Below are 22,780 nucleotides of genomic sequence, written 5' to 3' on the forward strand. Positions count from 1 at the left end.
TTCATATTGTTATCAAACTGTTTTTTTTTTAAGAAAAAGAAAAAAAGAAAAAATAAAAATGCTGAAACTGGGGTAACACATTATCAAAACCTAGAAGGATCTTACTAAATTATCAACTTTGTGTAAAAAATGTGGTTGAAAAAAAAAAAACACAAATTGAAATCCTTTAAACATTTGATAAAGTTAAATGATAAAAAAATCTGCAGTAAAAAATATAGCTATATTTGTTTAATAGTAAAAGTAAGAGCCACACACTCAGATTATAACTCACAGGACTAAGACTAAACACTGTGTGTTGATAGTGAGACTCATCAGGACAAAAAAAAAAAAAAAAGGCTAGGCTAGTTTGCTAGGGGGCACAAAGATTAGACTTTAGAATGAAGGAAAAAGGTCATGTGACCTGATGAGTCCAGACTGACCCTATTCCAGAGTGATGGGCGTGTCAGGGTGAGAATGGAATGTGGCAATAACATTAAGTCAGCTGACCACCTGAATATCAGATTCCCGCCTCATGGAATGCATGAGGTTTGTAAGTTCTCCCTGTATTTGGTGGGTTTCCTCTAAGTACTCAGATTTCTGTGCAGATTAGGTTGATTGGAGGTCCTACTATGGTTGTAAAATGGGAATAAATACAATAGTAATCAACCATCAAGGCCTCCACAATCCCCAGTTGGACTACAGACTATTCCTGGATGGATGGATGGATGGATATTATGTTACCACATCTGAATTCTATGCCATGCAAGTGATCCTTGTTGAAAAACACTGCAAAAGAGTGCTGCCTAGTAGTTAGGATGGTGATAACCCTAACCCTAACCCTAACCCTATTTCCTCAAACCCTGGAGCAAAGTCGTAGCAGCGTGTTTAACCTGCTCAGACGGCATCGCGTGCGGTCAGCAGAACTGAAGCTGCAGCCTCATCCATTAATTACTGCTATTTTTAGAAAACGTAATTAGCATAAACATTGTTAGCACGTGCCCTCATCTTTCTCTTCTTCTTTTTAATTTTAGGTAAAGACCTCTGCTGTCAGGTGCAGAAAACTAGGACAAAAAGGTGGCATGTAAAATCAGAGCAGCGGACCTTGAGCTGCGCTGCGAAAGCCAGGGCATAATTAGATTTCCTGCGTAACGAGGAAGAAGCAAATGCAGCGGCGTTGAGTTTTCAGACAGGGCTTGGGCTGCAGACCAAATTAAATTAAAGCTGACGACGAGCTTGTGTGGTTTACAAGTGGGTCAGTGATAGCAGAGGTCCATGAAGAGCGGTGAAGATGATACGAGACCAAGGTGCTTTTCATTGGTATCGATTTAAAACTGATTTATAGATGCATCAAGATTATGATCTCTACTTATGAAATAATCATCATGGCGTAAATAAGCAAATAAACACTTTGTTCTTCTTATATAAAAAAAAAAAAAAACAGTTCAAGCCTAGTTTAGTATTTATCGATTTGTAATTAAGCCGTTGCGCAACTCGGAGACACAGCGCTTTTAAACATCTTTTATTTACAACACAGAGTTTTAAAAAAAGCAGAGGGGCCTTTATGGTTGTTGGTGAAGCTTTTCTGAAAACGATGCTCCCTGAGATTACAAGAGTAAATAGGAATTCATCGGGAACCTTTAAAAGGTTGATCCAGAGCTACAAGAACACGTAGGAGAACTTTAATGTGCTAGAAGGAACTAGATATACTGTATGATGGTTCTGTATTGGCCATTTAAGGGTTTTTTATTTAGCATTATTAATATCTTTAATACTTTTAGGATGCATTATGGTCTTCTACATGGAATGTAATGGGGGCCTTACAGATCGTTCGGAACATTTAATCTACAGTGCATCATGTGTCGTTCTTCAATAAAGAAAAGAAAAGTCATAAAGTGTTGTTTAGTGAGATGAATTATCAGTCACGGTCATTTGTGATAATAAACGGGTGGGAGAAGAGGAAAATCAACAGATACAACGTTCCCAGTTTTGGTGGAGTGTTTTCTGTAGTTCATTATTGTTCATTATTAACTGTAATCCCGATTTACATTTACCTTTGGTGTTGTTCTTTAATATTTACTTTACTTGAAAACTTTTATATAGTTTTTACTTTTACTCCACTACATCCTACAACAAATATCTGTACTTTCTATGTCACTAGATTTCTGCATGAAGACTGTATTTAAAGAAGATTGACATGTTTTAGGACATGCTGAAATTTGAGCGACAGTCCACATGAATTTCCAGTTTAAGAATGTTGTAAATGTAGTAATAATAATAATAATAATAATAATAACAATAATAATAATAATAATAATAATAATAATAATAATAATAATAACAATTACAATAATAATAATATGGAATTACTCTAAAACTAAATCTGTGTCTGTTGAGGTTTAACAGGGTGTAAGCAGAGTGCCTGCTTCAGTGTGTGTGTGTGTGTGTGTGTGTGTGTGTGTGTGTTTCCTCATTTTAAGTACAGTTTTATTGCCTTGTTATGTGGCTGTTTTACACTGTATATATATGAGTGTCATAAAGTTTACTTCTTGGAGAAGAAGGTTTGTGTGTGTGTGTGTGTGTGTGTGTGTGTGTGAGACTGAGTGAGTGAGTGAGTATGTGACTGCATTGTTTACGTCCTTCGCTCCCCTGGTGAGATATTGCTGTCCTGAGCAGTTTTCTTCTCTTCCCTCTCGCTTCGCCTCCATTCCCCTATTGTGCTGCTTGGAGATGCTGCCATCCCTTAGTACCATCTCTCTCTCTCTCTCTTTTTCTCGCTCCTTCTCTCTCTCTCTCTCGCTCTTTTCTCTTTTTCTTTCGGGTGGGCAAATTGAATAAATCACAAAAGGGATCCACATGGCTGAGTATTCCCACTTCCTTGCTCGTCATCCTTTCCTCCTCAGACTGAGAGACACTGTGTGTGTGTGTGTGTGTGTGCGTGTGTGTGTGTGAGAGAGACAGAGAGAAGCTGAGGATTCTCAGGATCGCGAGTCCTTTGCCTCCGTCGTCTCATCTCCCTGCAGAATCGCACCAGCAGGAGAACTGAAGATGGCGTCCCTAGCAGCACCTTTGCCGGCTTCTCGTGCTGCTCCTGGCGTTTAACTCTAGTCTCATTTGCAGAGCGGGTCTTTATTTTTTCTGAAGCAGCCATCTTGTTGAGCTCTCTATTTAAAAAGGGACCTCTTCGTCATCCTGTTAACCTGTGTGAGGGGGAAAAAAACAAACAACAACATCAATGAACAATGAAGAAACGCAGACTGTGCTGAGTGGAATTTCTTCCACTGCATTTCCATAACCTACTTTCTGCTTTAAAGTGGAACAAAAGCAAATTAATCTCAACAAGCCAAAGAACTGAATCGTGAAATTATTATATTTTTATGGACACATATAAAAAAAAAAATAATAATATATATATATATATATATATATATATATATATAAATGTGTTGAAGATACGATTCCGCAGCTCTGAAAGAAATAATTTTTCAATCTGAGAATTTACGTAACATTACAATTGCTTGCTTAAAGCATTAGCCAAAGATCTGCAGAAATTGACAGATTTATAACTTTAAAGGGTTTTTCTGTATTTCCTTATTGTCGTTATAGTGATATAACTGTTTACTGGATTAAAAATCAGATCATTTATTCCTAAACGATGAGACCACGACACTAAATAATATCTAGATGTGGACTACAGACATTTAACTTTATTGTTCTTGGTTAAGTACTTTATTTTAATATTTTTATTACTGAATAGTTTTTACTTTTACTGCACTGCATTCTACAAAACATATCTATACTTTTTACTTGGCTACCCGACATTGCATTACATAACCAGTGGTGGTGAAGAAGTAATATCACCTCCTGCTAACTATTCTGTATAAAGGCGAGATTTGACTTCCCTTTGTGAACAGCATAATCATGTAGCAGGTGTTTAAAATCAGGAAGTGGAGATGGTTATAGACAGTGATGAACACAGCATGTTTCCAGGCATGAAGCACAGAGAGAGAGAGTGAGAGAGGAAGAGAGAAAGAGAGAGAGAGAGAGAGAGAGAGAGAGAGAGAGACTAATACAAGATTAGGGCTTTCAATGAAATACGTTTAATAGTAAGTATGTTCGGTCTTTTATGCAAGTTCAACAGTAAATAGTGGACTTTTAATTTAACTTAACTTTATTAACTGTCACTATTTAGTATGATAATATACTGTATGTGATGATAGTCACTGAATAATAACCCTATTTAAAAAAAAAAATGAATCGAAGCATGGTGGTGGTAGCATCAAGCTTAGCTTTATTCATGCCATCTTGGCTGCTTGTACAGTCAGACAGCTTCTGTGTTTGTTTGTTGACAAACAATGACATATATATGTATGTATATATATCATTATTATTTTTCTTTTTTTTTTTCTTCTCTTGGTCTTTTTGACGCTGACCTTTAAATATATTCTCTACCAAACTCTGGGTTCTTGGAACAAGTGCAGTTACATTGAGATTATTTAAACTGCACGCTGATGGGCCACACCAGGACTTATTGATTCCAAAGCAACGGGGCGTGAATACTTATGCACTCACTTTTACTTTAACTATATCGACCATGTATTTATAAGCTAAACCAGAAAAATTCACACTCTGTGAGGGTGTGTGTTTGTGTGTATGTTGTGTTTATCAGTCCGAGTTCTCTGTAGTTTTAGCGTATAGATCTCCTCAGTTCTCCAGCTGTAAAGACACTGTTAGCTCCATGCTGCAGTAGATAAGGGAGCTGTGAGGAGATAAGATGAGACGAGACGAAAAGTGAGGACAATCGACTCTCGCTCTCCTCCTTATCCGCCTCATCCAGATGAATGCGGGCGTCTGAGCATCAGGGTCGCGAGTTAGCTCCGGTCAGCAGAGGATGGAGTACACATCATCACTCGGCTCCGCAGGAAATCGTTTTGCCGTCTGAGGTGGCAGGTGAACATTTTCACATTACTGCCAACTCCCTTATTGGCTTTCTTGTAATTGCTTTTAAAATTGCAGCATTTTTTTTTTTTTTGCGCCTCAAAACATTGTTTATAAACGAAAAATGAAACAAAAAGCAAGCAGCCATGAAGTAACGGCACAAACGAGCCCGATGGCATGTCAGCTGGGACAGTCGGGGGAATCCTGTGAAAAATAAACAGACGCGGGTTTCTGCGCTGACGTGAATCACTTGTGCACCTCGCAGATGTAATAGACTCGAATCCTGACTCACAGTTGCTGTGTGACTCCCTGTAACCATGGTAACCTTAAAAGAGTCAGTGTTCTAACCTGCTTTCCTGAGGTTTATAATAACGTCCTCGGTCTAATTTATCGTTTCTATAGCGTCCCCTTAGCATGCATTTTTTTTTGTCTTTGCAACCTAAGAAGCTGCACTTAGTGTCTAAAAAATTTAATAAATAAATTAATTAAAAAAAACAATGTCTATATAAACAGTGGCGGCTGGTCAGTAAGGGGCGCAGGGGTGCCACCCTCTTAAAGTTAGGCAGAAAAGAATGCTACTTTAACATGTAATTATTTAACATAATAATTATTAGTTTTAATAATGAAATAAAGTCATTTAGTCACAATATTACTAAACTGTATTACGTTCATTTGTGTTCGTGTACGCAGGGCGCCGGACAAACGAGTGTCTACGGTATGTAGACACGTAAATTTTTAAAAAGCATGTGATTTGTGGTTAAGCTCTAATTGGATTTTTTCGAATCATCCTTCTGGTGCAGCTATGTGCACCCCGAACCCTCCCACTTTTGTTCCTAGCGTTGTTTTTTAAATATTTGGCAGCAGATTGTTAGTTAATGTATTGAATAGTGATGGACGTGGAAGCCAGCTAAATATGAGAGCAAATTCTGTCATTTCTTTGCTAAAATACCCCCTTCACAAGGAGATCGGACGAAATAAAAAAAAAATAAGTTAAAGAGCTTGGACCAGATCGACCTGATCTTCTAATTATGCAGGAGTCAAGTGATCACGGCCGAGCTTACACTCAGTGCTTTTCCAGCACTTCTTATGGCAAGCGGAGCTGGCTGACTGGATGCGATGTGAGTCATGCCTTTATTTTATACTAGTGGTAATGATGCTTAATCACCTGGTAAATGGCTATTTACAGGCGATTATTTAAAGCTTTATTTTTATTTTTGTTTGCGCCCCCCCAAAAAAAAAAAATTTGCACCAGCTGCCACTGATTGGCAATTAGTAAAGTGTGGAAGGAATGAAACGCGTACTATTGGTTACTCTGCTACTCAACATTACATCAGTAATAATTTTCCTTGACATCGTCTTTTTCATTCCTTACAAAATCTGTAACAGTAGGGTAAAGATCATGTTTCCTTATAAGGTTGAGTGTTTAATTGGCTTTTAATTCCTGAAAAAATAAATAAAGCGGCTAAACATAGTGCATATTTTAATTATTTATTTTAAAATATTTTTTTCATATTAAATTGTTTTTTTCCTTGCTGATATTCTGATTCTGATGATTTTTTTTTTTTTTTTTTACATGTTGCTTTTGAAAGTAAAGACAAATCATCAAATCTCTTTTTTGCTATACTTGGCTTCTAATTTTGTATTTCTTGCCATCATTGCTATGGAAACTTTTTATATGGATAATGACTATCATTTAGAGCACTGTACCACTTAACTTTTTTTAAGGGGTGCAAAAAAAAAAAAATAACAGCATGCCCTTTTCTGAGCTGAAACGCTAGCTCAGTTCTACACCCTGGCTAGGCAGCTTGTCAGGTATTGATGGCTTAAATCCACCATAAAGGCCAGCCACTAAACCTTTTGTGCACTAAAGCATTGTCTCGGAGTCTGCCTAGAGAGTTATTAATCTCATTCATTTTCTATAAAAGCTCCCTTTGGAAATGTTACAGTACTGTGTGATGTGTTACGGCCCGGTGAACGTTTCCATTCATGCTTTTTCCCCCCATTCTAATTTAGTTTATTGAGCTATTAATAGACTAACACATACTTGTATTACTGTATTAATTTAACATTTTAACAACAACAACAACAACAATAATAATAATAATAATAAAAAAACAGTAAACCATGTATTAAAGAAATAATGTATACAAAATGTATGAAGTACATTTACATACGTAACTGCTAGATAGTACATAATATCCTATGGATTTAATTAAAAGTATTAAAAAGAAGCATTTTTATGTAAGACAATGGAGAGAGATAATGGTTTACCATTATGTGAGCCAAAAACATATATATATATATATATATATATATATATATATATATATATATATATATATATATATACATACATATATATATATAATTTTTCTTTTTTTTTTTATGTGGGTAACCATCATCATGATGTTCCCACCACCATGCTTCACTCTGGTAATGTTCAGTACATATATAGGGAATGCTTGTGATAACAATCCATTAGGGATGGCAGGCTGCCTTCGGGAAGTGCACACTGGTGCAGTAATTCACATTCACATAAGCTCTTATGTGCCGTAATGGTGTGAGATGATGCAAAGTGAAATACAGATGAGAGTGGGATGGAGAGGATGGCAGAGTGAGAGAGGAACATATCACCACCCCTTGCCTTTATGGCTCTTCAGAGAGCTCGGCCTCTCTACATCTCTCACTTTAATTGAACTCGTGATGCATCACCAACCTCAGGGAGCAGCGCGGCGGCCTGCTAATGGAGGCGGCAGATAAATAGTTGGTCTCCAAGTTTTTTTTTTTCCTTATTCTTATCCTTTTTTTTTTTTTACTTCGACTCGGCAAGACAATAGAAAAAGGGAGGGTTATTTATATATTTTATGGCTCTCCGGTGGCGCAAATGGGGCAGAACATGTTCAGGTGGGTCAGGAGAGCTCCCATGAGGCCCTGTATTTCAGCAGGATGGAAATGCAACACACTCAGCCTGTCTCCATCTCTGTATTCTCAGTTTATGTATATGAGATGTTCTTTTGTCTCATTGTTATTATTGACCCAGTTATTAAATTACAATGAGAAATAAGAAAGCACTCGTTCGTGGGATCGTGGGTGACATAATTCTTTAAGGAAATTAAGTTTTTTTTGTTTGTTTTTTTCTTAATTGTAGCACCTGGAAAACACACACAAAAATGGGATGTTTATAGTCTGTTTAATGCACCTGCAGCGGTTAATGTCTTCTATGAGCCCCTGAAGCTTGTGTAGTGTTTTCTTATCTTGCTTGTAATCTTCAGCAAATGTAATTAACAAATGATGCAAACAAAATTCAAGAAATTCATTCTGTTGTTCCTGTGACTCCCTACAAAGCAGGCTGATTAGCGATTTTGACAAAAGTGTTAGAGGTGGCTTTCTAGTGTTTTGCAAAAATAAATAATACAAATAAAAACAAATAACCAAAACAAATGTGATGTAATATATTCGCATTTGGGCTTTTTATGACACAGGAGGAAAGTATTTTTCATCACCTTGTGATGCTGCTTGCATCGATTTTATTTTATTTTTCTTAAGACTGCCGGCATTGGACTTATTTCAGTTTGCAGTGAAACCCATCATTTGTCAAAATTAATTATAAAGATAGCTGAATTCATCTGCCAGAAATTGAATTTTCATTAACACAAATCTAGGACTCTGGAAGGATGTATCATCTAATTTTGAAAGTAGCAAAATGTATCTGTATTTAATTATTTATTCATTTATTTATTTAACATTGTAACTTATTTAACATGCATCTAGGTTGCCAAAAAAAGGCACAACCTAGCTGGTAAAAAAAAAACATCACTTACTTTTAATATGACTGATTTCAAATACAGCATAAATAACAATATATATAGACTATATATATATATATATATATATATATATATATATATAGGCTATAAAATATATATTAATTTATGCTGTATATATATATATATATATATAGTTATTTATGCTGTATTTGAAATCAGTAAGTGATGTTTTTTTACCAGCTAGGTTGCTTTATATATATATATATATATATATATATATATATATATATATATATATATATTTCAATATGTAATCCAATTGACAAAAACATATCAATTTACATTTTAGATAATAGATAATGGTTTAACATTATTTATTTATTTATTTATTTATCTATTTGTGTTACATAGGAAAGCCTAAATTGACATCCACATACAAGAAGAAAAATCATGTCAGAAATAAATTTTACATTTCAAGCACATTCCAAGTGAATTATATTTTCAGTTCATGTTCTCAGAACATGGTGTACATGAATATTACAGTGGTGTACCAGAAGTCTTGTAGACTCTACACAGTGATCTGTATGTCTTATAGAAATCTGTCTTTAGAGATAACTCTTTATTTTAAATGATTAACTCACTGGTTTTAAGGCTTTTTTAATATGATTTTAAACCTAATTTTATTAATTACCTACATGCCACCTTTAATATTTAAGTACAGTAGTAGAATAATGTTTCCACTTTAAAACTCGTCCTGACAGAATACTAATAATGTACAGTTAACGTTTTCATTTTTCTCCCAGTGCCCACATTGTGTCCTCTCTTTTTGTCCTTCTCTATATATTTAGCTGTTTTCCTCACTCAGCATGTTTTCCACACTGAATATCTTACGGTGACCTTTCGAGGTGTCCTGACTAATGAAAACACACCACTGTACAGGTGTTCGTGTAAGTCAGGTCATATTTATTTACAGTAAAAGAAGTAAAGCATGCAGGTTTTATTTTAGTATGAATGTTGTTGCGCACCATACAGTGATTCAGATTGTAGTGTTTAATTTGAAAATATTTTTTTCAAGATGATAAGGCTTCCCAAATGTTTATGAAATTGTTCTGAAATTCTGAAAAAGTGTAAAAAAAAAAAAAAAAAAATTGTCACAATGTTTTTAGTTAAAAGGTTTCTTAACTACAATTACCGGTGAGATGCAAAGTTGTGGGGAGAAAGATGTTTACTGTTGCTACAATGTTTTAGAAAAGGTTTTGTAAACAAATAAGTAAGTAAATAAACAAACCAATCAATAAGTCCTGACACAGTGAACATGCTTACTAAAGGTTAATATAAACGCCATATATAAATTTGTTAATAAACGCTATCCATCTATCTATTTATATAGCTACTTTATATTGCTCCATGATCCGATGTGGTTGGTATCAATCCATCATGGCCGACTGTGTGGGAAGAATTGCTGGCCACAGCAGTTCACAGAAGAACCGTGGTGAATTCCTACTCATATTGTGAATAAGAGTTCATATTGTGACAGCTCTGGAGGGTTTGTAGTTAAATAGGAGGAGATTATGGAAAGTAGTTGTATTCTTGTGCTTTACAATCCACAGTAAGCAGGCACAGACCACCTTTGAAGTCTAAAAGATATGTTATGATCCACTTATGCATTGCTATGATGTTTTTTTTGGGGGGTGACTACAGTTTCAAGCATACTTCAAAAGTTTTTTTTTTTTTTTTTCCAATGGCTATGATTTCAAGCTCTGAAAAACTACCTGATGATCTTCTTATGATTTCTGACAATCTCAAGAATGTGCCGGTTCAGGATCAAATCTAGGAACATGGGTGTGTAAACATATACAGTACAGAATGTACTGTAAATAATACAAACAAAATTGGGCATATGTAAATGAACTTCTACTATTTCCTGACTTTCAGACATCCTGCATATGCTGTTGTGTAGGAAATTTCAAAATTCCGAAATAAAACTAATCTCTAATTGAAGTGGAAAGTAATAAAGCAACAGGATTTAATAATGCCTTACCCTGTTTTTAACAAGTTTAAAGTTTGATGTGGCTAGATTAACAGATCAACAATTCAAATTCAGATTTCATGTACGTGCATGTTATTCACAAGCTCTGACGCGTATCTTTCTTGTTACACATGGTTACTCACGACTTCAGACGTCCGTTGATTTCTTTGTCTCTTGTTTCATTTTCAACATCAAAGTACAACGGTTGTTACAGCTTCTTGCATAAATCCACTGTAGTCACAAGAAGTCGTTTGCTGTGTTCTGTAGCTAAAGGTAGATTACGATATTACGGTCAAAAGCTTGTGTTCTTCACACCTCTCCGTATCCTTCCGTGTCTTAACAACAACTGAACGACTAACATACGTGATAGACATGCAGATACACAACTGTGGGATGATGTCACAGAACAACTCATGAAATAATGTCACAATACAACTTCCGAGTATAATACGAAATGCTAAACTAATAAACTTAATGGATTTAATGCAAAAGTAACATGCTTAATGCTTAACTAATACACTGAAATGAAATAAACACAACAACGAATCACAAGAATGAAATATGGCCCTTACATTTCATATTATCAAAAGTGTTAATGTGTGTGTGTGTGTGTGGTGTTCTGTTCCGCAGTTGTGGAGCCCCAGCACGAGTCTGTGGAAGCTTTAGTGCAGAGAATTAAGGACAGTTTCCGCACCAACGCCACCATGGAGATTACACACTTCCAAAACGCAACGCACAGCTCATCCACCAGCCGCAAACGAGGCCCGACTCAAAACCGAGGTAAACACACACACACAGTGGTACTCCCTCCTGTGTGATATTGCTTAATTATCTTCCCAGTGTTTTGTTTGAAAGAACCCAAAAGTGCCTAATCTTAGGAGCCAATTAGGATATGACAATAAAAGCTGTTGTTTGTATACTGGGCGTGTTTACTTTTGATAATGAGTTATCATATCACATAGATCCTCACACAGAAGATTAATTGGAGTTCATGTCGGTTTCTCTGTGTGAGTGTGTGTGGGGGGGGGATGCTGATCATATACAGCATGTCAGACCCGACTTTTCATATTCTTTATATATATATATATATATATACATACTGTATATGAACCGATCATTCTTCTTTAGCACAGCACGTCCTCCAGTCTAAAATTAAACCAGACCATTCATCCGGCTGAACGAGCTGTCTTCTCCACCAGAGCTCCTCCAGAAAAAGGAAACGAGAGGGGGAAAAAAAAACTCCATACTGTCCTCCATTTCAGTGTGTTGGAGAAAGACTCCAGCAGTTCCATCTTTTTCACACTCTGCTGCTAAGAAACTCTTTTCGGAGACCTTTAATTACCGTCCCTGGAAAAAAAAAAAAAAATGCATCTTCAGCACTAAACATTTTCGGGTCTATCGAGGACAACAAGGAGCTAATGGGACGAGTCAGGTTGTGCAGCCGGAACTCAATTAAGTGCGGCGGGAGTAGGAGGTTGGGCGAGTCCTCACGAGGAGATTAGGCCATCGAAGGCTGCAAAAGAAAAAAAGAAAGAGAGAAAGAGAGAGAGAATAGAAAGATGAAAGTGGAGTGCGATTGTAGCTGAGATGAGGAGGAGGAGGAGGAATGCTGGGGTTTGGGGAAATTTTTAATTCAGTCTCGCTTGACTTAGCATTTTTACGCTGATGATTGCAATACTTCTGCATTTCTCTGTGTGTAGAGAGAGAGAGAGAGGAATCTTGGCATGGATTCTGAACATCTCTGGAGCATTACAAGAATTGTGAAGCACTGTTGCACCTACAAATGTTTTTTTTTTTCAAAGTGCTTGATTCCCTGTTTATGTGGGACTCGTCTTTTTATTCACTCACTCACTCACTCACTCACTCATCTATACCACTTATTCTGTATACAGGAGCTTATTCCAGGGGACTCAGGGCACGAGGTAGGGTATTCCGGGTATTGAGTAATCCATTGCAGGGCACACACACACACACACACCCACACCCATTATAGGCATTTTGGAAATCTGTGTCTTAGGACTATGGGAGGAAACTGGACTACTCTGAGAAAAACCCACCAAGCACGAGAACATGCAAACTCTACACACACAAGCATTTGACCCAAATGCTTGACCCTGGAGGTGCAAGGCCACAGTGCCGACCTCTGTGCCACCTTGTTTTCATTCAGTTAAGCCAAAAAAAAGTGCAAAATGAGTGTTTCTAGTCATATTAGATATTATAGCTAGCTTGGGGTTGTGCTGTTATAGAAAAATAATACGACGGTGTATTTCGGTGGTGTAGTGGTTAGCACTGTCGCCTTGCACCTCCAGGGTCCGGGTTCGATTCCCGTATCTGTTTGCATGTTCTTCACGTGCTTGGTGGGTTTCCTCCGGGTATTCCGGTTTCCTCCCACAGTGCAAAGATATGCAGGTTAGGCTAATTGGTGTTCCCAAATTGCCCGTAGTGTGTGAATGAGTATGTGAGTGGGTGTATGGGTGTGTGCCCTGCGAAGGATTGGCACCCTGTCTAGGGAGTACCCCAACCCGTGACCTAAGCCATCTTGAATGAGTGAGTGAGTATTTCAAGGTGGTGTAGTGGTTAGCACTGTCACCTTGCATGTCTCTGTGTGCATGGAGTTTGCATGTTCTCCCTGAGCTTGGGTGGTTTCCTCCCACAGTCCAAAAACATGCAGATTAGGCTAACCAGCACTCCCAAATTGTGTCCAATTGTGTGCCTGGTGATGGATTGGCACCCCGCCTTGTGCCCTAAGTCTTTTGGAATAGGCGCATGATCCCCCGTGACCCTGTATACAGGATAAAGTGGCATAGACGATGAGTGAATATTTCTTGTACACCACAGCAATTTTTCAATGTAAAAAAAAAATATTTAATAATTGAAACTTGTCAAATTTTTGTTAATTTGTTTGTGTATCGTTATACATACGCTTGTGAAATTTTAGGAAAAGAAATAGTACTTGTTATCACTTACACTAAATGGACAAAAGTATTTGGCCAAACCTGTTAATTATTGAATTCAGGGGTTTAAGTCTCCACAATGTTATGCTTCCAACTTTGTGGCCACACAAAAGAAAAGACCCTTAACTATTCCAACATGACTGAGACCCAATGCACAAACAATGACTATAAAGACACGGTTTGATGAGTTCGGTGTGGAACAACTCGACCGGCCGACACACAGAGCCCTGCAAACCTCCATCGAGCACCTTTGGGATGAACTGGCATAGAGATTGCGATCTAGGCCTTCTCTTTGTCCAAGTGTCTGACCTCATAAACACTCTACAGAATGAAGGGGCATAAATTCCAATCCCAGAAACACTCCAAAATCTTGTGGAGCGCCTTCCAAGAAGAGTGGAAGCTGTTATAGCTGCAAAAGGGGGGGCCGACTAATTTGGATAAAACGTCATTACAGGTCATTAAAACATTATCGCAAAGTTTGATTGCAACAAGGAGCTGACACTGGAGACTCCTTCAATAAACGTTAAGACTCACGACAGAAAACCTCATTATATCAATTATATATGTTCCTTTTGTTAAACAACTATTGTTGCTAGCCTCAAAATAATTTCAACATCCACTAATTAAGACCATGTTATGGTGTATAACCGAGCCACCATGGGGTGCTTTATATTGTCACTTGTCTCTTTGGGGTGTCTACGGTAAATCCCACCCACCATATTTTACCTGCACATCTCAGTGTGAAGATTTTTAGATATCCACATTCTGTCTGAACTTTTAAGCATTTAATCTGAGACACAGACTCTCTACAACTTTGAGGGCTAAGCAATAAAGATAAGCTGATGAGGAGAATGAGGCTAAAGTGCTGTGTGTGTGAGTGAGTGAGTGAGTAAGGGAGTGAGTGAGTGAGACAGTGATTAGCTATGCTGATGTGACCTGCACCGTGGTGAGGACAGGAAGGAACGCTGACCACCATCTGGGAGCGTGACGAGGCCTGGCACCTTCAAGTGTTTAATTATTCAGAGCTTTCCTGATGGGCATGATGTGTGTGTGAGAAAGAGAGAGAAAGAGAGAGAAAGAGAGACGACCAATGGTAGAACAGAAAGATAAAATCAAAGAAAAACTGGTAGGACAGAGAGAAAAGACAGAGATAAGATAGATGGAGTGGAATAGAGGGAGGACAAGAAAAGAGAGAGAGAGAGAGAGATAGTGCTTAAAGAAATAGAAGCAGTGAGAGGTGGAGGACGGGGTAGAATTAGAGACGGAGAGACTAACCGCGAATGAGAAAGACAGAGGGAAAAAGAGAACAAAGTCATAGAAAGAAAGAGAGTGACAGAGAGATAGACCTAAGATGAAAGAAGGAGAGGACAAAGAGGATGACAGAGAGAGAACAAGCAAGAGAGACAGACAGTATAAAAGAAAAAAAGGGACAGATGGACGTTGACCTATTAATATTTACCTTTAATGTTGTGGAACAAGTCTATAGATTGTGGTTTAATGTGAAGCTCCCACCACCGTGCTTCACTGTGTTCAGAAGTCCTTCCTTCTCTGTGTCCCTCTCCATTAACGTTTCCTTCCTGTTTGTGAAACAGATGTGTCGTGCCTGAACTTTGACTTAATCTCATCAGTCCTTGTGTAAATGTTGCTGTACAGTATATTTTCTGCTAATGTACGTTTGTCTGAGCGTAGGATTAGCGCGTTGTTTTTCATTACACCTGCTGCACAAACAGCCTGAAACTAAATGACTGGCTCGCTAATAAGATTTCTGCCGCGCGGCGTCTATTACAGCCATGCGTGAGATTAGGGCCGGCTGGAACGTTTGTTTATATGGCATTCTTTATTTCACCACCTGCTGGGTTTATTTTCTCTTTATTGTGCTTTTGCTCTGTGGAATAGTGTTCTGTTTTTATAAAGGCTGTAAGATTTAAATTGTTGTCACAGGTTTCATCGCGTTCATGCTGATAAGTGACATGGTCACTGCGCATGGAAACCTGGGAAAGAAGGCGTGGCTGATTTATCTGCAGTCTTAAGAAATGAGGCGTGGCCTCATGGGCATCTGGTACTATTCTACCATAGGGGTGTAACGTTAACCTGTCAGTCACAGTGTAGGAGGTGTGGTTTGTGTATATGTCAGTCACAGTGTAGGAGGTGTGGTTTGTGTATATGTCAGTCATAGTGTAGGAGGTGTGGCCTGTGTATCTGTCAGTCATAATGCAGAAGGTGTGGCCTGTGTATCTGTCAGTCATAGTGTAGGAGGTGTGGCCTGTGTATCTGTCAGTCATAGTGTAGGAGGCCTGTGTATCTGTCAGTCACAGTGTAGGAGGTGTGGTCTGTGTATGTCAGTCATAGTGCAGGAGGTGTGGCCTGTGTATCTGTCAGTAATAATGCAGAAGGTGTGGCCTGTGTATCTGTCAGTCATAGTGTAGGAGGTGTGGCCTATGTATCTGTCAGTCATAGTGCAGGAGGTGTGGCCTGTCTGTCAGCCATAGTGTAGGAGTTGTGGCCTGTGTATCTGTCAGTCATAGTGTAGGAGGTGTGGCCTGTGTATCTGTCAGTCATAGTGTAGGAGGTGTGGCCTATGTATCTGTCAGTCATGGTGTAAGAGGCGTGGACTGTGTATCTGTCAGTCATAGTGTAGGAGGTGTGGTCTGTGTATCTGTCTGTCACATTGTAGGAGGTGTGGCCTGTGTATCTGTCAGTCATGGTGTAAGAGGCGTGGACTGTGTATCTGTCAGTCATAGTGTAGGAGGTGTGGCCTGTGTATCTGTTAGTCCCAGTGTAGGAGGTGTTGTCTGTGTATCTGTCAGTCATAGTGCAGGAGGTGTGGCCTGTGTATCTGTCAGTCATAGTGCAGGAGGTGTGGCCTGTCTGTCAGTCATAGTGTAGTAGGTGTGGCCTGTGTATCTGTCAGTCATAGTGCAGGAGGTGTGGCCTGTCTGTTAGTCATAGTGTAGGAGGTGAGGCCTGTGTATCTGTCAGTCATAGTGTAGGAGGTGTGGCCTTTGTATTTGTCAGTCATAGTGTAGGAGGTGTGGTCTGTGTATCTGTTAGTCACAGTGTAGGAGGTGTGGCCTGTGTATCTGTCAGTCATAGTGTACGAGGTGTGGTCTGTGTATCTGTCAGTCATAGTGCAGGAGGTGTGGCCTGTGTATGTGTCAGTCATAGTGCAGGAGGTGTGGCCTGTCTGTTAGTCATAGTGTAGGAGGTGTGGCCTGTGTATCTGTCAGTCATAGTGTAGGAGGTGTGGCTTGTGTATCTGTCAGTCATAGTGTAGGAGGTGTGGCCTATGTATTTGTCAGTCATAGTGTAGGAGGTGTGGTCTGTGTATCTGTTAGTCATAGTGTAGAAAGTTTGGCCTGTGTATCTGTCAGTCATAGTGTAGGAGGTGTTGTCTGTGTATCTGTCAGTCATAGTGCAGGAAATGTGGCCTGTGTATGTGTCAGTCATAGTGTAGGAGGTGTGGCTTGGTCCTACACTCTGAATGACATATACACAAGCCATTTCTACACTGTACATCTGTCACTCACAATGTAGGAGTTGTGGCTTTAACATGTCAATCACAGTATAGGAGGCGTGGTCTTTGTACCTGCCACTCATAGTGCAAGAGGTTTGGCATGTGTTTTTGTCAGCCACAGTGTAGTAGGTCTGGCTTCAACCTGTCAATCACAGTATAGAAGGCGTGACCTCTGTACCTGTCAGTCATAGTGCAGGAGGCATGGTCTGTGTACCTGCCAGGCACAATGTAGGTGGCGTGGCCTCTGTACCTGCCAGTCATAGTGTGGCAGGTGTGTTCTCTGTACTTGTCAATGACTGTGAAAAAGGCGTGGCCTCTGTACCTGTCAGTAACAAGTAAATGCGATGTGAAATTCCAAGTCTGAGACTTAAAGTCGCCATTATGTAAAAGGGAGTTTTATTATTTTTCTGTTAGAGAGAGTAACTTTGACAGCTATAGCAGGCAGACATCTGTGTGTTCATTACCACATACACTCACACTCACACACACACACACTCACACATAGCATAACGAGTGCAGAGTCAGCCACGCTGTAACAGAACACCGCCTCGAGCAGAGACGCAAAGGATTTGGCCTGACAGGCTGTTGTCACTTCCTGGTTGTAATAGGTCCATGCAGTCATCACTCATGCGTTTACGACGACACGGACGACAGGCCGGTCTGGTGAGGCAATTAATACAGTCATTAGGCTAAATGCATGATTAATCAGAAACTAAGATGCACATGTGTGTGAGGGAGTTTAAAATGTTATTGTAACCAGTATTGATGGGAGAAAAAATCTATTTAGTGGTGTATGCTTGCTTCTTTTGTGTGACAGCTCATGCTTTGACACACTGCAAATTATTTACTCTATTTTATATCAATTAATTAGATTTATAAAATTACTTATTTTTTTATTTATTTATGTTGGTAAATTATGCCGTTTCTCTATAATCCTACAGGTGGTGCACTCTAAACTATTCCCTAATCGACAGGCAGCATTAATAACAAAAAAAAAATAATAATAACAAATTAAAGTTTGTTTAAAATTGTAACAAATCTTAAAAATAATAATAATATTAAACCGCGATATTAATGGAGTAGCGATACATATAGATTTGCAAGACAGATTGAATCGGAAGCTAGTTATTATGATAATATCATATCGGCTGCTTCCTAGAAGTTTCCGCCCCTAGCAGCCCCCACACACTGATCCCACTGAGATTTAGGGTCATTTTTCGTTCTGATGGTTTTGTAAGGTCTTGCGTTATGAAATTGAGGTATTTCTGTTACTATCATACGTTTTTACTATAATAACTGTTTATTATAGAAGCTATAAACAGTCATTACATCACCACACTCTCTCGATTCTTTAAGTTAATGAAAAACCTCAAAAAAGCATAATCAAGATATTGGGAAAGGTTTACCTTTGGATGTTAGATGTTATGTAGTTCTATGAATGTTGCCCGTAGGTGCACCTATCACAGTTTAATACATTGAAATAACAGCTTTTCACGCTTCTGCTACGCGACAAATTCTGTTTATTTTGTAAAAAAAGTCTAGTTCAGATGCGTCACTTCATTACCTTTGTCATTTTGGCATAGCAGTACATAGCAGATGTGCAATATGTCAGTTGTCATAACCTTTAAACCTGCATAATTTGATTGCGTATGCAGAACTTAAATTTTAGTTTAATACAAAATTTATTCCTTTGATTCAGATCTTTAATCATCAAAATAGCTAAAAGCACAATTGATGCATCTTTATGGAACTGTTCAGTACTCTACAGTACTCGGTGCCCGAGACTGCATCACAGCCCTGCTGATATTCAGTACAACAGAGTGTGATAGTGCTTATCATCTTTAAAATAGCAGCTTTTCATTTTTTTTCTTTCCCACATTGTGACCATGTTTATTATTTGCTGGTTAATTCAAACATTCTTTCCATTTTGCAGTCGGCGTCACTCAACACTATGTCACATCTTTAAGAGTATGCCACTCTGATCCAGATGTACTCCAAGCAGTGATGTTCTAATGTCAGTGAGCTTGATAGTAAGCAACCAAAAATTGCTATTTTGCTCATTTTTGGGCAATTTAACCTTAAAATAGTCGTTTTTCGTTCTGATGGTTTTGTAAGGTCTTGCGTTATGAAATTGAGGTATTTCTGTTACTATCATACGTTTTTACTATAATAACTGTTTATTATAGAAGCTATAAACAGTCATTACATCACCACACTCTCTTGATTCTTTAAGTTAATGAAAAACCTCAAAAAAGCATAATCAAGATATTGGGAAAGGTTTACCTTTGATGAGAAAAGCAGAAGCACTGGTATTGGTGACTCCTTCCATAAACATTAAAAAAAGCAAAGTCTTTAAAGAAACCCTCACCGTGTCTACATAAAGTCATGACATACCATGGATGCACTTTATCTCCAATTAATATAATATTTATATATTAGCACATTCTTATTTATTTCTCCAAACCAATGGGATGCCGATATCAATCCACTACAAGCTTATCAATGCAATATAAACATAGTCTAAATATGTTCTACAAGCATGCTGGACCGATGCGTAAGAGAGATTTGCGTATCAGTCCGACATCCCAGAAAATGCTTACTAATGGAAATTTTCATAAGAAAAATCATATCATATTATACATCAAAGCATATTGTTTGTTTATCCATCTTCCATCACCTACTAAAAAGGGTTTAAATGTACGATCTTGACCTGGTTAAGATGAATACATTTTCCTTCGCTTTCTTTTTTTTTTAATCTGCATGAGCAAATGAACGCTCTTGAGTGTTCAGCGATTTCCTGATCGACGTGCGTGTCAGGGATCTGACAGCCTCTCGATGCGCCTCGTTTTGTTCACGTGTGCTCATTCAGCCACACTGACAGCGATCGATTCTGCACTTTTCACTGAATTGTGTTTTATCATTTCATCTGGTAATGCTAGGGGTCACTAAGTGTCATTCAGGTGTTGTGTTTTCTCTCTCTTTCTCTCTCTCTCTCTCTTTCTTTGTTTATCTCTCTCACACACACACACACACGCACACACACACACACACACACACACAAACATGTTCATACATCAGGGCTCAGAGCATGAAGACTTATACAGTATAAGTGTAATCTACAAGAATAAATGCACCTGCACCTGGGCTAGTTTGTAAAAGATTATGCTTAAATAAACCACAGTGTGCCATGACTGAGACTGGTTTGGTATCAGGAGTAAAAGCAGTCCTGAGTGCCACCAGGCATTAGTTTCACAGGTTCTGAGGGTGTGCTGTGGTGTCTGGCACTGGCATGTTAGCAGCAAACCCATTGGGTGCTCTCGGCCTGGTATGTTCCCTGGGTGCTCAATCATATTGGGATCAGTGGCCTACTGGGCTCCATGCATGTTGGGCAGGGGTGCACTGGGTGTTCTGGTTTATTGTTCTCATGGCCAGCATTGACTTTTCCTGCAATTTGTGCTGCATTGGCTTTTCTGTTGGATTGGACCAGACCGGCTGGATCTTTGGTTCCAGTGGACATACAGTAGGTGAGCCTTGGGTGTCCATAAACCTGTCAACAACAACTTTTTCTTTCTAGTGTTTGGCACACCTTGGTGGGGAGGGGTGAGGGGGGATGGGGGGGTCCTTTTTTTGCAAGCTATTCTCCACTTTTTTCAATCGATAGCATTATTGTAAACAACGTAGGCAAGGCTTAGGGTAGTTCGAGTCGTTTCTTGTGACATCCGTCTGGGCTGAGGAGTAGGGCCGAGATATTTAAACTGGTCAACTTCGTTGAGGTCTTGGCTTTACTGGTATATAACTGATAATCAGTGTTATTAAATACACATGGTGGTGTAGCTGATCAACTCAATTCAATTAAATTTTATTTGTATAGCGCTTTTAGCAATTTTCATTGCCACAAAGCAGCTTTACACAATCAAAAGAATTATTCAAGTTTAAATTCTAACTTTAAAACATTACAGATTGACGTCATGTGGCAGATTATTATTATTATTATTATTATTATTATTATTATTATTATTATTATATTTTTTTCCTATAAAGTTTTCGTCCACCAGCAGCACATCAGCAAACTTTCACTTCACGTTCACACAACGCATTAGCTCCTCATTACATCTTCGCCATCATGTCTCAGTTTAAAGATTAAAGCATTTGGTTGGTGTGAATCGTGTCGTCACGTGGAACAGATGGCAGCAGATTAAACGGTGAGGAAGGTGGTGAACAAGTTCAAGTTTGCATTTTTTTTAGCTTTCAAGTTACAGAATCAGTGCTAAGTCTTGTCGCAGGCTCATGTCTCTGCAAGATGTGTGTGTGTGTCTGGATTGTGAATGTTAGGTGAGATGAGAGGAACAGGTGAGATTAGGAAAAAAAGAACTGAAAAAAAACGAGTGTTACCATTGTGTTACCATTTCTGTCTGTGTTACAGGAGAAAATCATTGAACTGTTAATTAAAATGGAATGTATTTTGAGTTGTTATATGCACAGTAAAGAAACATGTTCCTCCCGTACAATAACATTTTTCTTTGCTTTCCCCCAATGAATGCAATGAAAAAAATGAAAGTTAAAATAAGCATAAAGTAGAATAGAATAAAATAAAATAAATATGATTTATATAATAAATAAATAGAATAAAAAGAATAGATATATAAAAAATATACTAAACATAGCATTTATAGCAGAATATGAAAATATGAAAAGTGCAATAGCCAAGTGTATGAAAAAGTCCAGTGTGTGTGCACAGCTGTAATGGGTTTGTGCAAATTGTGCAAATGATTATTTAGGTGATTGTGCAAGAAAGGTGCATGTAAACAGTCAGATGGTAAGAAAAAATATGTGTTGTTGTTTTTTTTTTGCATGTTTTTATTATATGCACAAAAATTTCCTCCATGTTCCATTTAATGGGCAGATCAGGGTTGCCAGATTGTGTTTTTATTTTTTTTTTTTAAAGATTTTGCCTTCCCAAGGTGTTATCAAGACGGCAGTCTTTAACTAAAAATACTCTCAATTAATGTCAGTTTTAAAAAAAGTTAATAAAAAGACAAAATAAATATGAATAAATATAAATATCTAAAAATAACATATAATCTGATATTGAAAATATAATAAAATTAGACGAGTTAGGTTACTTGTATTTTAGAATTGACTTAATAAATAAATTAATTAATTAATACATAAATAAATGAATAAATAAATTATTAAATAAATTAATTAATAAAATATTAATTATATAAAACACATTTAGAATAAAAATTATTTAGAATAAATCTAAATCAGTCGGATTATTGATGAGATTATTTACAATAGGTTTACAACACATTATTATCGATAGGAAACAGAAAAAAATCTTAATCACACCATTACTGCAGATTTCTCAGGTATGTGATGTGATTTCTGTCCCTCATGGACAAAAAATAGCTCCTGATGCAGCACCCCTTATAACAGGATCTTATGTAATAGTGTAAAAGTGTACCAGTGAATCTGCATCCTAACGTCTCTGTATCAGAAGTCTTCACGTGAATCTCATCTCCGAATGCGACCTTTAGCAATAACCGCCTCACGCTAGCCGTTTCCTTCGTGCAATAAAAAAAGTGTGGACAGACGCCTC

At 38.0% G+C, this 22,780-nt stretch overlaps 1 protein-coding gene across 2 annotated transcripts in view; it reads left to right on the forward strand.

Annotated features, from left to right (window-relative positions):
- The window catches only part of LOC128511888 (astrotactin-2-like), a 434,725-nt gene that overhangs the window by 178,135 nt on the left and 233,810 nt on the right, over positions 1–22,780 (forward strand). For both annotated transcript variants that reach the window (XM_053484912.1, XM_053484914.1), the window contains exon 4: positions 11,341–11,490. In XM_053484912.1, coding sequence (XP_053340887.1) covers positions 11,341–11,490 — 150 coding nt within the window. The remainder of the gene's footprint in view (positions 1–11,340; positions 11,491–22,780) is intronic.

The sequence above is a fragment of the Clarias gariepinus genome, chromosome 24 (assembly GCF_024256425.1).
Source record: "Clarias gariepinus isolate MV-2021 ecotype Netherlands chromosome 24, CGAR_prim_01v2, whole genome shotgun sequence".
In the NCBI taxonomy this organism is placed as follows: domain Eukaryota; kingdom Metazoa; phylum Chordata; class Actinopteri; order Siluriformes; family Clariidae; genus Clarias; species Clarias gariepinus.